Consider the following 16,955-nt stretch of genomic DNA (forward strand, 5'->3'; position numbering starts at 1 on the left):
ATAGGAGTCTAATGTTGGAATCTTCTGTCTGCTTTGTTTCCTTTGCCTGGTCATGTTGCACCTCAGTCACTTGACTTTTGGGCTTTTTGCCACAGTAGGACTCTGCCACTAGACAGGGGAGGTTTCTTCCCAAACGCTGGGGTTTTCTCAGCTGCTGGGGGTATTAGATGAGTGCCCTCTCTGAGGCCTCCACATGCTCTGGCAAGCTGGACACACATCCGAGGACCTCCATCTTAGACTGCAATCCAGATCCAAGCAGGTCAAAGCAAGAGTGATTACCCCTCAAACTGGTGGTTGGTCCCCCTACACTCTGCAGGTCAGGAGCTGAAGCTGCCACTTGGTGCTGGCTGGCTGTACGGGTGTATCAGGGGCTTCTCACCCCAGGGGCAAAAGCCATGCATTCCCACTTACTGGGTCCCATAGGCCAGACTGCACTGACCTCTCACTTTGTCCTTTGCGTCTGTGTGTTGATAAATCTGGAAATGGCCACAGCTGCTGCTGATCTGGAGTCCCTCTGGCCAGTGGCTGGTCAGGTCTGCCCTGGGGCTAAAGTCATGGGGCTGGGCTTGGCTCCCAGAGCCCTGCGCTGGCTGATTCCTGCCAGCCTGCCTGGCTGTCCTCAGCGGGAGGTTAGCTTCTCTGTGTCATTTTGTGGGTTCTGCAGCTCCAAAGTTTGTTTAGAGTCCCCTTTTTACATGGTTTGGTGAAGGTGGAAGCCGGAGCCTGGGGGAGGTCCTGCTCCTACTCCGCCATTTGGGCTCCCTGAAGGATGAATTTTCAAAGTATGTGAAGGAATAGAGGATAGGAGAGGCTTGGGAGAAACAACAACAACAACTTGATTACCCAAAATAAGAGACTCAAAGAGTATTAACAGTCACTTTTCCTGTCTCTATAAACATCTTTGAGAATAATCTATTCACAGACACGTGTCTAGGGCATTGTTGATGGAGGTTTGAGAAGGGAACAGTCAAGGCTTTGAAAATAACAATACATTACATTTTTATAGTAATTCAGTTGACTGAAACGTTAAAAGAATTAAAAATCCCATTATACTTCTTGCTTTTTGTTTTTTTTTTAAAGCACTTATTTGGTAGATGTAAGATTAGTTTAAATAACCTCTCTGCACACATACTTGGGAATACATATCTTTGAGAAAAGGAACAGAATCTTAGGGACTGACTCTTAAATGTCTTCTATGGAAAAAGCAGTAGGAAAAGATGAAGAGAAAGTCTTTACTGTGGGGATTTAGGGACAAGACTTGGATTGAAGCTGAGAAAGTTGAGAGACTGAAAAGATATTTTCATAGCGCTCTGTGGATATGTCCTGAGAATTTCTGAGAGAAATGAATTGTTAGACTATGGTTTTGTTTTATTGGAGGGGGTCATCATTTATCATTGTTAGAGGAGACCTTTCATATAGCTGATACATTGTTGAAGCATTACATTTATATATTCATATAATTAGTTACTATTAATAAATCACAAAATAACATGGATGTTTGATACTGTGTTGATAGAGTTCAAGACAGAAGTGAAGTTTGTGGGGAAAGTAGCTTTTCTCTCTTTTTAAAAATGAACTGGGGATAAGGCTTAGAACTTATTGAGAGTTTTTATATTTGTGGGAATTGATACGGAAATTCGGTTCATACCAACCAAATTGTCTTTGAATGTGGTATGAGAGAGTTAAATAAAGTAACAGATCAAGTAGCCAGTTGAAGGCTGGGAGTGTCGTGCGTTTGTCTGTGAGAGCATCTGAGAGTTGGTATATCTTCATATCCTGCATTTCATACCTGTATAGGAATTGATTCATGTGAGTGTGGCATAACGCTTGTTATACATGGAGTCTTATGTCTTTTCCATGTGTAGCATGAGCCCTTCTACCTTGAAAATGTTCCCATAAAGGCTTTTTTTCAAATAAGGTGTTAAGATAAAGTCCATGGAGGGGTATTGTAGTGGGCATTTCTTTTTGTGTATTATTTGTGCTGAAGTTCCACAGCGGTCCCTTTGAACTCTAAAATTCAATATTTGTGAAAAACTAAATTGATGAAAAATGCCATTTGTCCAGAGTATAATGCAGTTGAATTGAAGACTTCTGGAGCTAGTCATCAGTAAATACAAATGTCAGTCACTATCATTCAAAATTCCTTGAAATACTACCTATGGAGAGAGACTTATTTGATTCTTTGATTGTTACTATAAAGTAAATCATAAAGCAGAGACACATACACGCTAGCCAGAGGTGTTTATCACTGTTCTGGTTTGACTGCATTGATGGATTGTGATTTGTTGAGATTGTAAAAATGTTGGTCTGTCTGTCTGTCTGTCTGTCTCTCCATCCATCCATCCATCCATCCATCCATCCATCCATCTCTATCATCTAATAAACAAATAGTCCAGTGTTCATCAAATTGAAGCAAACTGTACCCATCTTCATATTTTTATTACCAATTTACTTTTAAAACATCTAATCATCCCCATGGGGCCTTTTTGCCCAAGAAAAGGATGTTAAAAACCCACTTTGTGTTCTGTTCTCCTAGATAAAAAGGTAAACACAAGTGTGGTGGATCTCTTTTCTTGTCAATGAATATCATTTTGTTGATAGTTAATTGTCTGTTATATCTTTAGGGTGAGAGGAGGAATGTTAGCACAAGTATAATCTCCTGATTTGTTAGTAATTGGGTGTTTTAAAATAGATAATTTGTTTCTGTCTTTTGCTGGTTAGAGTTCTTGAGTATATTCTACAGTTGGAGTGAAGGTTTGACATAAGTAGTGGTATAGACTTTTAGTTGAAAGAGATTTTCCTTGTAATCCATACTTCTACATCTGCAGTAGGTACCCATGTTGGGTTTTTTTTTCACATCAATGAAATAAAAAGTACCACCTGTTAAAGTAATTCAGTAGAAACATTTCATTAAGGTTGTATTTACTGTACATACTTAAAAATATGCCTACCAGAGACTCCGGTTTTAGTAGGGACACTGAAGAACTCATTGTTTAAATCTTGGAATGAAAATATAATTTTTTAATTTTGAAGATTTTAACGACCTATTTAGTTAATTGATACCCTAGAACTAATTTTTTTTGCAAAGGTTTTGCAAAGAATTTTCTTACATTATTGCTGTTGATTCCTGAAACAGTTCTCTTCATGCTGAGTGATTTTTAATGTACGGAAGAAAGATAAGGCTGCAATAAGGTTGATATTGCTTTGTCTTATCATATAACAATAACACATTTTTTTCACTATGTATATTCACCTTGTTAATAGGTGCTGTATATTAGACAAAGTCAGAACATGAAATTAATTACTTTTTCATTTTCAAAGGGCAATCTTTTGTCCTTTATGGTTTATATAAAGGCTTTTATTAGATCTAGGAGATATGCTATGAGCATTTTGAATGATCAAAAAAGTTCAGGTTCTAGTGATGCTTCATCGTCTAACCTCTAGGACATAATTGATGAAGCATTTTGAAACATGGAAAACAGCATGTTAGCACTCTTTTATTAATCAGTATTGTGATGAATTTATTGAAGTTTTGTAAAGCTGTGAAGGAAACTTTGGTACTTAGTGATGTCTCCACATGTCATCCTTTCGTCACTATACAGAAAAGCATGAATTTGAGAGAAAATTATTCAGTGACAAAGTAGGTCATACTGAAACATACAGTAGTCACTTTAAAATATCACTGAGTTTGCTTTACTCATCTTTCACTGATTATCTCTCTCTGTTATGAGTAGGACATTTCACTTTAAAACGGTTTTAAACAAGATAATCTGTCCATTATTTTGCTGAAGAAATGGGAACTTTTTTTGGAAGTTAAAGTAATTATGCCCTTGTGTCTCTTTGGCTCCTATACCTGTACTTAAATTTCCATCTTCTTTTTTCTTCTTTTTCCTTAGTGTTGCTTTTCTAAATAGAGCTATTTCTTTTTTTTTTTTTTCTTCTTGGGAAGGCAGTTGTCACATGGCTAGTTTTTTATGTTAAGTGTCTGAGGCTGGATTTGAACTCAGGTCCTCCTGACTCCAGGGTCAGTGCTTTATTCACTGTGCTACCTCGCTGCCCCAATAGAGCTATTTCTTACGAAAGGTCTGGAGAGGTTATGTGACAATCTGAAAGAAAAATTAAAAGGGGTTCAACATAAATTTATGCACATTTCTAGTCCAAAACAGTAATTATAGAGAGTTTTCCTAGAGTTATTCAAAGTGCCCAAATTTGATTAAGATATTTAGTGTTTCTTTAATTCTTTTCTTTTTGAAGTTAGCCCTGGTGTAGAGCCACATGTTCAGGAACTTTTGGCTTCAGATCACGTCAGATGTATAATTCAGGATGCTGACATGACAGGTAGATAGCTTTCTGATTCTTTGTAACTCATACTCAATCGGTAAGCACCAGGCATTTTGCACAACAGTGATGATACAAAAATGAAAACAAAGTAGTTGCTGGCTTCAGGAAGCTTACTTTATATTTGGGGTAAACAATATGTACACAGATTAGTAAATAGAAAATACATACAGAGTAATTTGGAATAGGGAATGAACTAGCAACTGGAGGATCAGCCCTTCAGTCCTCTACTGTCTCCTGCCTGAGCTCATGTTCATTGTTTCCATGACACTTTCTGTCCATCTCATTCTCCTCTCCTTTTACCTTCAATTTTTCCCAACATGAGGGTCTTTTCCAGTAAGTCTTGTCTTCTCATTATGTGACCAAAGTATTTAAGTTTCAACTTTAGTATTTATCCATCCAGTGAAATAGTTTGAATCAGTTTCTTTAAGTATTAGCTGCTTTTGATCTTCTTGTTGTCCAAGGGATTCTCAAAAGTCTTCTTTAGCACCACAATTCAAAAGTGTTGATTCTGTAGTGCAGTTTCCCTCATAGTCCAACTCTCACAGCTGTACATTACTACTAGAAAATCATAACTGATTCTGCAGATCTTTTTCAGCAAGATGATGTCTCTGCTTTTTAGTATGCTGTCCGCATTTGCCATAACTTTCTGAGTGTTTTTTTTTTTTAATTTCATGGCTATAATTGCCATCTGCAGTGATTTTTGAGCCCAAGAATATAAAATCTAACACTGCTTCCATTTCTTCTCTCTCTATTTGCCAGAAATTGATGGGACCAGTTGCCATAATCCTAGTTTTTTTAATGTTAAGCTTCAAGCCAACTTTTACACTCTCTTCTTTCACCATCATCAAGAGACTTCGTAATTCTTCTTCACTTTCTGCCATCAGTGTTACTGTCTGCGTATCTGAGATTATTTATTTCTCCTATCCAGGCATTTCACATGATATACTCTACATATAAGTTAAATAAATAAAGTGATAGTATATAGCCTTGTCATACTTCTTTCCCAATTTTAAGCCAGTAAGTTGTTCAAATTGTTCCATGTTTGCTTCTGACTGTTGCTGCTTGACCTGAATACAAGTTCTTCAAGAGACAAGACTATCTGGTTCTTCCATCTCTTTAAGGATTTGTTGCATTTTGTTGTGATGTGCATAGTCAAAGGCTTTTGTGTAGTCAAGGATGCAGAAGCAGAAGTTTTTCTGGAACTACCCTGCTTTCTTCATAGTCCAGTGAATGTTGGCAATTTAGTTTCTTGTTCCTCTGACTCTTTGAAAACCAGCCTGCACTTCTGGTATCCCTCTGTTCCCATCTTGCTGAAGCCTAGCTCGCACAATCTTAAGCATAAACTTGCTGGTGTGTTGTGAAATGAGTGCAGTTGTTTGGTAATTTGAACATTCTTTAGCATTATCCTTCTTTAGGATTGGGATATACACTGATCTTTTCTAATCCAATGGCTGCTGGTCAAGCTTTTCAAATTTGATGGCATATTGAGTGCAGCACTTTAACAGCATCATCTTTTAGGATTTTCAATGACTTAGCTGGAATTCCCTCATCTCCACTAGCCTTATTGTTAATATTGCTTCCCAAGATCCACTTCATTCTCCAGGATATTTGGTTCTAGATCAGTAACCACACCATTGTAATTATTGGTGATGTTAAGATCTTTCTTGTATAGTTCTTCTCTGTAATTTTACTGACTCTTCTTAATTACTTAATTACTCTTAAGTCCCTACCATTTTGGTCTTATATCATGCCCATTTTTACACAAAATGTTCTATCTCTAATTTTCTTGAGATCTTTATGTCTTTCCCATTTTATTGTTTTCTTCTAATTCTTTGCATTGCTCATTTAAGAAAACCTTATCTTTTTTTGCCTTTCTCTGGAATTCTGCATTCAGTTGGGTGTATCTTTCCCTCTTTCCTTTTTTTTGATAATATTTTTTTTCCCAATTGCATGTAAAAACAAATTTTAACATTCATTTAAAAAAATAATTTAAAGTTTTAAATTCTCTGCCTCCCTTCCTGAGATGGATGCTTTCCTTCTTTCCTTAACTATTTGTAAAGCTTAATCAGACAACCATTGTGCTTTCTTGCTCTTTTACTTTGGGACATTTTTGTTGCTGCCTCTTACGTAGTATAACAAACTTCTGTCCATAATTCTTCAGGCACTTTTATCTACCAGATATAATTCTATTCATTACTTCCACTTCATCTTCATGAGGGATGTTATTATTATTTTTTTTTTGGCAAGCATTTCTTTTTTTTTAATTTAAAAAAAATTTTTTTAGTATTAATAATAGTATATATTTGAATATTTGATTTTAAAACTTTAAATTCCGGATTTATTCCCTTCCTCCCTTGACACCCACCCTTACTGGGAAGATAAGCAGTTCAGTATAGGTTGTACATGTGTGCCTAATGCAAAACATTTAACATAGTAGATATATTGTAAAAGACTTGACTATATTTCCCTCCCTCCTATCCCACCTCCCACTTGTTCTATTCTCTACTTTGATCCCATCCCTTATCAAAAGTGGGTGCTTCCAACTTCCCTGCCCCCCAGCCTGCCCTTCCTTCCATCATCCCCCCTCATCCCCTTCCCTCGCTACTCTCCTGGAGGGTGAGATACCCTATTTAGTGTGAATTTCATTCCCTCCCCAAGCCAAATTCAATGGGAATAAAGTTGACCCATTCCCTTTTGCCTTCCTATTCTTCCCCTCTATTGTAACCATTTTCCCTTGCCTCTTCTATGTGAGATAGTTTACCCCATTCTGTCTCTCCCCATTTCCTCTCATTATATTCCTCTCTCACCTCTTAATTTCACCTTTTAAGTATCATCCCTTCCTGTTAAATTGGTTCTGTGCCCTCTATCTATGTATGCCTGTAAACATATATACACACATTCACATATGTATTCATATGCCCATATACCCTCATATATAGACATAGATATTTCTAATCCCTTCAACTACTGAGAAAAGTTTCATCAGTTACAATTATTGTTTTTCCATGTAGGAATGTTAATAGTTCAACTTTGATAAGTTCCTTATGATTTCTTTTGCCTGTTTACCTTCTCATGCTTCTCTTGCTTCTTGTATCTGAATGTCAAATTTTCTATTCAACTCTGGTTTTTTCAACAAGAATGCTTGAAAGTCCTCTACTCCACTGAATGACCATATTTTCCTCTGAAACATGATACTCAGTTTTGCTGGGTAGGTGACTCTTGGTTTTAATCCCAGCTCCTTTGACTTCCAGAATAACATATTCCAAGCCCTTTGATCCCTCAGTGAGAAGCTGCCAGATCCTGAGTTATCCTGATTGCGTTTCCACAATATTCAAATTGTTTCTTCCTGGCTGCTTGTAATATTCTCTCCTTGATCTGGGAATTCCGGAACCTGGCTGTAATATTCCTAGGAGTTTTCTTTTTGGGATCTTTTTCAGGAGGTGATCGGTGGATTCTCTCAACCTCTATTTTGCCCTCTGGTTCTAAAATATCAGGGCAGTTTTCTTTGAGAACTTCCTGGAGGATGATTTCTAGGTTCTTACTTTGATCATGGCTTTCAGGTAGTGCAATAATTTTTAAATTCTCTCTCCTGGATCTATTTTCCAGGTCAGTGGTTTTTCCCATGAGATATTTCACATTGCCTTCTATTCTTTCATTTGTTTGGATCTGTTTAACAGCATCTTGATTTCTCATAAAGTCATTAGCTTCCATTTGCTCCAGTCTAATTCTGAAACAATGATTCTCCTCAGTGAGCTTTTGAGATTCTTTTTCCATCTGGCAAATTCGTCTTTTTAAGGCATTCTTCTCCTCATTGCCTTTTTGAGCCTCTTTTTGCCATTTGAGTTAGTCTATTTTTCAAGGTGTTATTTTCCTCAGTCAGGCTGTTGACTCTCATTTCGTCATTTTCTTGCATTGTTGTCATTTCTCTTCCCAGTTTTTCTTCCACTTCTCTTATCTGCTTCTTAAGGTCCTCTATGGCCTGTAAACAGCTAGTATTTTCCTTAGAAGCTTTTGGTGCAGGAGTTCTGACTTCACTGTCTTCCTCCTGTTCCATGCTTTGCTCCTTTTTGTCCCCCAAATAGGAGTCTAATGTTGGAATCTTCTGTCTGCTTTGTTTCCTTTGCCTGGTCATGTTGCACCTCAGTCACTTGACTTTTGGGCTTTTTGCCACAGTAGGACTCTGCCACCAGACAGGGGAGCTTTGGTCGCAAATGCTGGGGTTTTCTCAGCTGCCGGGGGTATTAGATGGGTGCCCTCTCTGAGGTCTCCACATGCTCTGGCAAGCTGGACACACACCCTAGGACCTCCACCCTAGACTACAATCCAGATGCAAGCAGGTCAAAGCAAGAGTGATTACCCCTCAGACTGGTACTTGCTCCCTCTACACTCTGCAGGCCAGGAGCTGAAGCTGCCCCTTGGCACTGGCTGGCTGTGCCGGTATATCAGGGGCTTCTCACCCCAGGGGCAAAAGCCACGCATTCCCACTTACTGGGTCCCAAAGTCCAGACTGCACTGACCTCTCACTTTGTCCTTTGCATCTATGTGTTGATAATTCTGGAAATGGCCACAGCTGCTGCTGATCTGGAGTCCCTCTGGCCAGTGGCTGGTCAGGCCTGCCCTGGGGCTGAAGCCTCAGGGTGGGGCTGGGCTCAGCTCCCAGAGCACTGTGCTGGCCAATTCCTGCTGGCTTGAGGGGCTGTCTTCAGCAGGAGGTTAGCTTCTCTGTGTCATTTTGTGGGTTCTGCAGCTCCAAAGTTTGTTTAGAGTCCCCTTTTTACATGGTTTGGGCACGGTGGAAGCCAGAGCTGCGGGGAGGTCGTGTTTCTACTCTGCCATCTTGACCCCGCCCCCCATGAGGGATGTTATTTAAGCCATACCTATATGTTCTAATGGTTTTCTCTACTTTCTTCAATTTAAGTATGGATTTTGCAATAAGAAACTCATGATATGAACCACAGTCAGTTCTACATCTTGTTTTTAACTAGCTGTATAGAGTTTTTCAATCTTTTTCTGTGTAATTTCTAATCAGTCTCATTTTGATATTGACTGTATGGTGATGACCATGTGCAGAGTTGTCTTTAGGGTTGTTGTAAAAGAGTGTTTGCTACGACCAACAAATTATCTTGACAAAACTCTTAGTCCCTGCCCTGCTTTATTTTATACTAAAAGGCCAAACTTGCCTGTTACTCCAGTTATCTTTTGATTTCCTCCTTTAGCATTCCATTCCCTTATGATGAATGGGGCATCGTTTTTGTTGTTATTTTTAGAAGATGTTTTGGGTTTTCAAAGAACTGATCAATTTTGGTTTCTTTGGCAGTAGTGGTTGGAGAATGGACTTGTATTATTGTTATGTTGGAATGGTTTACCTGGGATTTGAACAGATACTCTGTCATTTTTGGCAGTGTGCTTTCCTCACACTTTTATTGATTTACTAGGGCTACTAGTTTCTTCTAAGGGATTTTTACCTGCAATAGTCTGTGTAATTATCGTACATGTTAAATTTACCCATTCCCATCCATTTAAGTTCACTGATATCCAAGGTGTTGTTGTTTGATCTCCTGTTTGACCACACTCATGTTACCTTCGTTCATAGATATTACATTCTAGGTTCCTATTTAATATTGATCTTTATATCATTGGACTTTACTTTTGTCATCAGACACATCTACAGCTGAACTTTCCCAATAATGTGTTGGATACCTTCTGACCTGATGAGCTCATCTTCCAGTGTCATGTCTTTTATCATTTTAGTACTACCCATGTGGTTTCTAAGCAAAGATAGTGGAGTGGTTTGCCATTCCCTTTTCCAGTGGATCGCCTTTTGTCAGAACTCTTCACTGTGATAATCCTAAGGAGGCCTAACTTAAGAGTTTCATTGATCTATGTAAGCCCCTCCTCCACGACAAGACAGTGATCCAGTCAGTGAGATTACAGGCTTTGGTATGAACATCATAAAATCTAAACATTAAATAGAATTGCAGAAGTCTTCTCTTGCCCCAGTGTAGAAGTTCATCCTATGCCCCTTACGGAAATCTTTTACGTTTATCTTACTTCAAATATGCTTTCCCACTATTTCTAGTGTTGGCTCATAGTAGCTCCTATTTGAATTGCTGCATGTAGACAAGAGGGAAATGAGGGAGGAGAGAAGAAGAAAAGGAGGGAGGGAAAGATGGAGGGAGTAGTCTTGCCCAGCTGGTACGAGCCAGTTGGGTGCCCAGTGGGACATCTCCTACTACTGACAGATTGCTCTTTGCCCTTTATTCTTGAAGATGATCATGACACGAGGAAGGTGATATCATGACTTGCAAGTGAATTGGATTTAAGGGAGGCAGGGCATGACCTTATCTGTGGGTGCTATGCCCAAAGGAGTATACATTTTGGTCTCTGAAACCTCACAAGATATCTTGGGATTTATCAGCTAGATGTCCTTTTTATGGACCATGCCTTAAACCCAAATCACTCTGGCTCTCATTGATTGACCAGCAAGAGCCCAGCCCAAGCCCTACTTGGTCATTGTTTGGGTTCTGATGGCCTAAAGTGAGTGTGAATAGTAATTGCTTCTGTTTTGACCAGAAACCCTGAGGATTTTCACCCCTCCCAGATTGATTCTTTTTTTTTTTTGGAACTAGGTAAAAGAGGCCATTCTTTGCCTCATCTCTTACTTAGCCCTAATCACTGAATGAGCCTTGGCTTAGACAAACAGACTTGGGAAAGACTTTAACTTAAAAAGGCCAAGGTCTCCTACTGTATCTGGGGCCATCTGCATAGCCCTGCCTCCCAAGTTCAGTTCACTTGCAAGTTGTGACATCACCTTCTTAATGTTATGATCCTCTTCAAGAATGAAGGACAAAAAACAACTTCAAATAGTGCCTTCCTTTCACTCCATCATCCATATTAGTACTAGATTAATCTTCATGAGATGCTAAACTTTGCTTGCTCTTTCTGATTTTCCATTTACCTATGAAGATAATATTCAAATAAGCTTTTTGTGGCCCCAAACATGTGTATATTATTTGTCTAATTAACTCTTGATCATCATTTCAAAGTATCATACAAAACATCTCAAATACTAATGTTGTTGACATGTACTGTGAGGTGCTTATTTTTTCCTTACAGCTATTTTACTTCCTAATTATATTTTACTTAGATTGTTTAAATTGATTTTCCCTCTTTAAAGCACATACCTACTGATTTGAGGGGTAATTGGCTCAGAAATATGCTATATGACAGTCAAAATCCAGATTGGGCTTTAAAATTTGCCAGGGATAATTCTGAATAGGTAATCAAGAATGAACTGTATGTAACCTCTCGGGGCTGCGTGATTCACTACTTTATTGCTAATATAATTTAAGCATTTCTCTGTTAGTAAAGAGAGAGAAATGGATATAAGAGAAGTTTTTGAGACAGACGAGAGAAGACATTAACTGATTAAGTATGTGTGGTGAAGGAGAGTGTGTAATTGGATACTCTGAGGTAGTGAACTTGGATGACTAGAAGAATGGTGATGCTTTTACTAGAAATAGGGAAGTTTCTCTTTGAAACTGCTGAGTCTGAGCTGACAGTGAAACATCCTATTTTGAACTGTACAATAAATAGTTGGTGATGTGAGACCTAGCTCAGGAGAGGCCTGGCCTGGATTTGGAGATCTGGTAGTCATTACCATAGAAATGGTAATTGAACCCATGGGAAATGATAAGAGAGAGTGACAGAGAACAGAACAGAAATTTGGGAGTACATCCATAGTTAGTGACTATAGTAGCTTAGGTAGACCTTTAGGGAGTAGCAGCCACTAGTAGGATTGTAAATATTATCCATTTGTCTCTTGATGAACAAAGCTCTATCTTTAACTCAAGTATAGAGATTATTTCTTAGAATCTTGGCTCACAGAGTAGAAATGCTTCTTTGAATTCTAGCCCAGAATTCAATTTATTATCAATGAGGAATTTTAAATCTGGCTAGGTTAAGTGATTTGTTTAATATCATGCAACTGATAGTAGAATTCAGTCCCCTGATTCTGAGTCTAGGCCTTTTTCTATTTTGTAACTTGTATTTTTTCCAGATAAATGAAACTTTTGTCCTCTGCAGTTAAGGAGCTATTTTGTTTGAGATAAATCTTCTCTCAAAAAGCTGTATTAACAATGAGAGGTATTACGCTTCAAATAAAAATTTAAAATGTCAGTTTTTCTTATTAGGACAGAACTGTAGTATTTGTAAACAATTTTATTTCACTTACCTAGATGGGTTTTTCAGAACTTAGCTGGGGTAGTAAACGGTGAAGTGTTAGGTTAGATAGTTTAAAAATGACTTTTTTTTTTAAAGATATGGAGTCCATTTCTTAGTATTATTTGCCAAAGCCTTCTTGTTCCCTATTAATAGTCTTTAAAATTTTCCCCCCATTTAATAATATTTCATTTTTTCTAATTACATGTGAAGACAGTTTTCAACATTCACTTTTATAAGATTTTGAGTTCAAAATTTTGTCTCCCTCCTCTCTCCCCAAGATGGCAAGCAATTTGATAAAGGCTATACATGTACAATCATGTTATACATGTTTCCACATTAGTCATGTTATAAAAGAAGAATCAGAACAAAAGGGAAAAACCATGAAAAAGAAGAAAATCCTCCCAAAAAGATAGAGAAAATAGTATGCTTAGATCTGCATTCAAATTCCATAGTTCTTTTTCATTATGGGTCTTTTGGAATTGTAAAATGACGCTAATTAAACCATTCATTAAACAAGAGCACTGTTGCCTCAGCAAATACTTACCTTAAGGAAGTAAAGATAAAATAATTTTTTCCTCCAATTTTTTTTTCCTTTTTTAAAGCTGTAAATTGACCAAATATCTTTTAAAAGTTTCAGCTTCTATGAAAAATGTAACACATTAAACACATTTTAAATCAATATGGTTTTCTTCAAGAACTTATTTTAAGACCCAGTTGTCAAAAAGTTGAGAGGAAATATGTTTCCAGAATAAGACTTACCAGATATTAGGAAATCAGTGCATTGTAGTTGACCAACCACATGAAAGAAGAGGCTTTGTTGAATTTAGAAAATAAGTAGTTTAATCATTTGATCTAAGATCTGTGATAGAAAAATGTTCTAAATATTTATCTCGTTTGTTGGGATTTCTTTTTGCACTATATTACTGTATTTAATCAGAATTTTTGATCTTGTTAGGGGAAGTGTCATGAGGTTCCTGGTTTAAATGAGATGCATGAAAAAGTTTCACCCATGAATTGTTTTAAAATGGTAGACAATTTTAGCTAATGTTGACAGAAATGAAAAATTAGAAAATCATTTAGATTAAAGAACTGTTTGTAATCTTTTTAGAGCATTAACATGTTTAAAATATATGCTTGTAATTTTTATTTACATGTACTAGAATTATATTGAAAGCTAGACTTTCAAAAATACAGAAATAATAAATCCTTTCTTTTTTTCCTTTTTCTGATTTAGGTCCACGATGGGCTTCCTGGAATATTGGTGTATTTATTTGCATTCGATGTGCTGGAATCCACAGAAATCTTGGTGTTCATATATCCAGGGTCAAGTCAGTCAACCTTGATCAGTGGACACCAGAACAAATACAGGTAAAATTTGCTTATGAAATCGAATGTTGCTTATAAAACATTAATTATAAAAATATTTGTCTAAAATATTCCTGAGACATATGTAGCACCTGAGAACTAACATTAAAAGGTATAACTGAAAGTTGTATGTATGTCCTTTTGAAGGTACTTCTTCTTAACCTAAGATCTGAATACATAAATATGTATGGTAGAATTTTGATGATTTTTCTCTATTACATTTTACTAAAGTTAGAAAAAAGTGATAACCAAAAACCATTGTTTCAACTCCCTGGCTTTTTGTAAGAAAGCTCTCTCACAAGAAACAATTTAGGAGTATCTTGTTTGTAAAAGTCAAGAAAAGATGTTTTTACATCGGATATTTTCCTCTTCCCCCTTTTTTCAGAACAAGACAAAATGGGAATCTCATTCAATCTCAAATATCAAAATCTCATTCAAGTTCATCATCAAAGATAATATCTATCTTTTATAGTTTGGTGAATGCTGACTCTACTTAAAATTTTTGAGCCTATCTTGATGGGGGGATGACTTGAGTCTTGTTGACTCTGGGGTGAACATTTCCAATTTTAATAATCTTAGTACTGTCTCCATTATCACCTTTTTATGCTTTGCAAGAAAACATTTTGTTTTGTCTTTAAAAATGTAAACAGTTGCAATACTTTAGGTCAATAAAGATTTATATTATAGCATACCTGCTATGTGCATCACATTACTTGAAAGTACTGCTTGCTTGTTTTAAAAGTTGGGGGAAAGATTAAGAATCTATATAAGTTGGTTGTTATTTCTACTTGATTAGCATGGGCACAACTACAAAAAGAGACATTTTAAACCTGAGATAATTAATATAAATGGCATGGTCAAATTATACACATTTTAATCTTGAATTTATCTGTGGTACATGAAGATTTTGGGGGGAATGGTAGACAAAATAACTTTCTATTTGGTTTGTGTTCTTGTAAACTTTTTAACTCTCTGAATTTTGTTTCTTTCATTGAAATAGCTTTTAAAGATCACTAGTAGTCTCCTCATTTTCAAGGCCTGTGACCTTTCTCTGTATTTATTATTTCTCCTTATGTTTTTCCTTGTGTCTTTTGCTATTTGTCCTTCTTTAGTCTTCAAAGTTCATTCCTTAGCCTTCTATTTTTTACTTTGTTTTTCCACCTTGGAGAATTAATGCATTCTCATGTCTTCATGTCTTCTGTATCTATGTATATGTTTTTCTCAGTCTAAATCACTAGCCCTGAGATTCATTTCGGAGTCCTTATCTGACTCCTGGGCTTATTCAATTTTGTTTTATATCGATTACATTGATCTTGAGATAACTGTAAGATACTCATGTCATCATCTCACCAAACTGTCCGTCTACTTCTCTGAATATTTCCTAATTTTCACAATCACTCTGTTATATCCTTTAATTATCAAATCCTGTCAATTTTTCCTTTGTAATGGTTCCATCCTACTGCTACTACCCTTATCTTGGTGTTTAATATCTCATGCTCCAGCTTTTTGTAGTAGTTTTCTAATTGACATACTAGTTTCTACTTCCTTTGAGTCCATTTCAGATTTGCCATTAGATTGTGAGCTCCTTAAGAGGAGAGATTTTTTTTTGCCTTTCCTTGTATCCACAGAGCATATCATAGTGCCTGGCACATATTAGGTACTTAATAAATGCTTGTTGACTTACCAACCTAGAATTCAGTTCAATTCAATAAAAATTTATCAAGCACCTACTAGGTACCAGAGGTCCTGTGTTAAGCTCTGAGGATACAAATAAGAAAAAGAAAATTAGTTCCTGTCCTCAAAGAACTTACAATTTAATGGAAGAAGATAGCATAGGAAGGGTGGGGTGTTGAGGACACCAGAGCATCAGATGAGCCTTTGATCATATGATTTTTCTGCTTAGAAACTTTGCATTGCTTCTTCATTGTATATAAAGTCCAAGCTCCTTAGCTTATAATTTAAAACCAGTCAAATTGTTTTCTTAATATACCTTTCCAACCTTATCTCCAACATGAACTTTTTCCTACACAGACTGGTCTATGCTAGGTCTTCTGCACATGATCTTCTTATTTTATAAGGTCCTCCCTTAATGCCAGATAGACAATAACTTTCCAGCAATTCTTTTAGTCTGTTGTCCATAACCCGAATGTTCTGAGACTGCTCTATTCCAGTTTGTTGTTGGCTGTTTTATTAAGATTGAACATTTCTTTTTTTTCTTTTTTTTTTTTTTTGCTTTTTGGAGGGCAATTGGGGTTAAGTAACTTGCCCAAGGTTACACAGCTAGTTTTTTTGTGTGGGTGTTAAGTGTCTGAGGCCAGAACTGAATTTGGGTCCTCCTGACTCCAGGGCCAGCGCTTTACTCACTGCGCTGGTACCTAGCCGCCCAAGATTGAACATTTCTATTGTGATACAAAGAAAGCCAGTTTCTAGAGTTCTTTGTCTAGTAAAGTGTTTTATGTTGCATATTCTCAGTCTATAGTATATGAATATAAAGAGATTTAAAGAAAAAAGAGAATCATACCAGACCTTATAAATCCAAATAAGCCATTGCCTTTAAGGTAGCTATCTTGGGAGAATTATGCACCCATTCCAATGATTCTGCCATGGCATATCATCTTTTAAAATCATCCTCCCTATGGTCACTCCTTCATTTCTCATAAATTACATGTAAAAGTTATTGACATTATATAGTCAAGTTACCTAAAATGGTGTTACTCACCTAGATCACCCACCTTCCTCACTAGAAGTAGTTCTGAATTACTTTTATTGGTTATTTCCAAAATTCAGATTCCCTCTATAAAAGATGAAAGTGACCCTAACGGGATATTTAGAAACAGGCTCAGGAGGCAATTTCAAAAGAAGAGCTCTAGAAATTTTTGAGCAGTGACTCCTTAGGTGAAAATGAATTAGTTTGTCTTGGCAATGAGAATTTTATTATGTAAAAGCATGTGAATTATTTTTATTATTTGAAATTAGATGACTTAGTTGATAGAAATACTGTCATCTCTTTCAAAGAACCAGAAAGA

General features: G+C 36.8%; 1 protein-coding gene across 7 annotated transcripts in view; it reads left to right on the forward strand.

Moving 5' to 3' along the window:
• Positions 1-16,955, forward strand: part of SMAP1 (small ArfGAP 1) — a 242,915-nt gene that overhangs the window by 61,757 nt on the left and 164,203 nt on the right. For all 7 annotated transcript variants that reach the window (XM_069070730.1, XM_069070732.1, XM_069070734.1 and 4 more), the window contains exon 2: positions 13,799-13,932. In XM_069070730.1, the coding sequence (XP_068926831.1) occupies positions 13,799-13,932 (134 nt within the window). The remainder of the gene's footprint in view (positions 1-13,798; positions 13,933-16,955) is intronic.

The sequence above is a fragment of the Petaurus breviceps genome, unplaced genomic scaffold (genome assembly GCF_028583685.1).
Source record: "Petaurus breviceps papuanus isolate PSGF00001 unplaced genomic scaffold, PetGlider_PUasm1.0 90822, whole genome shotgun sequence".
Lineage (NCBI taxonomy): Eukaryota > Metazoa > Chordata > Mammalia > Diprotodontia > Petauridae > Petaurus > Petaurus breviceps.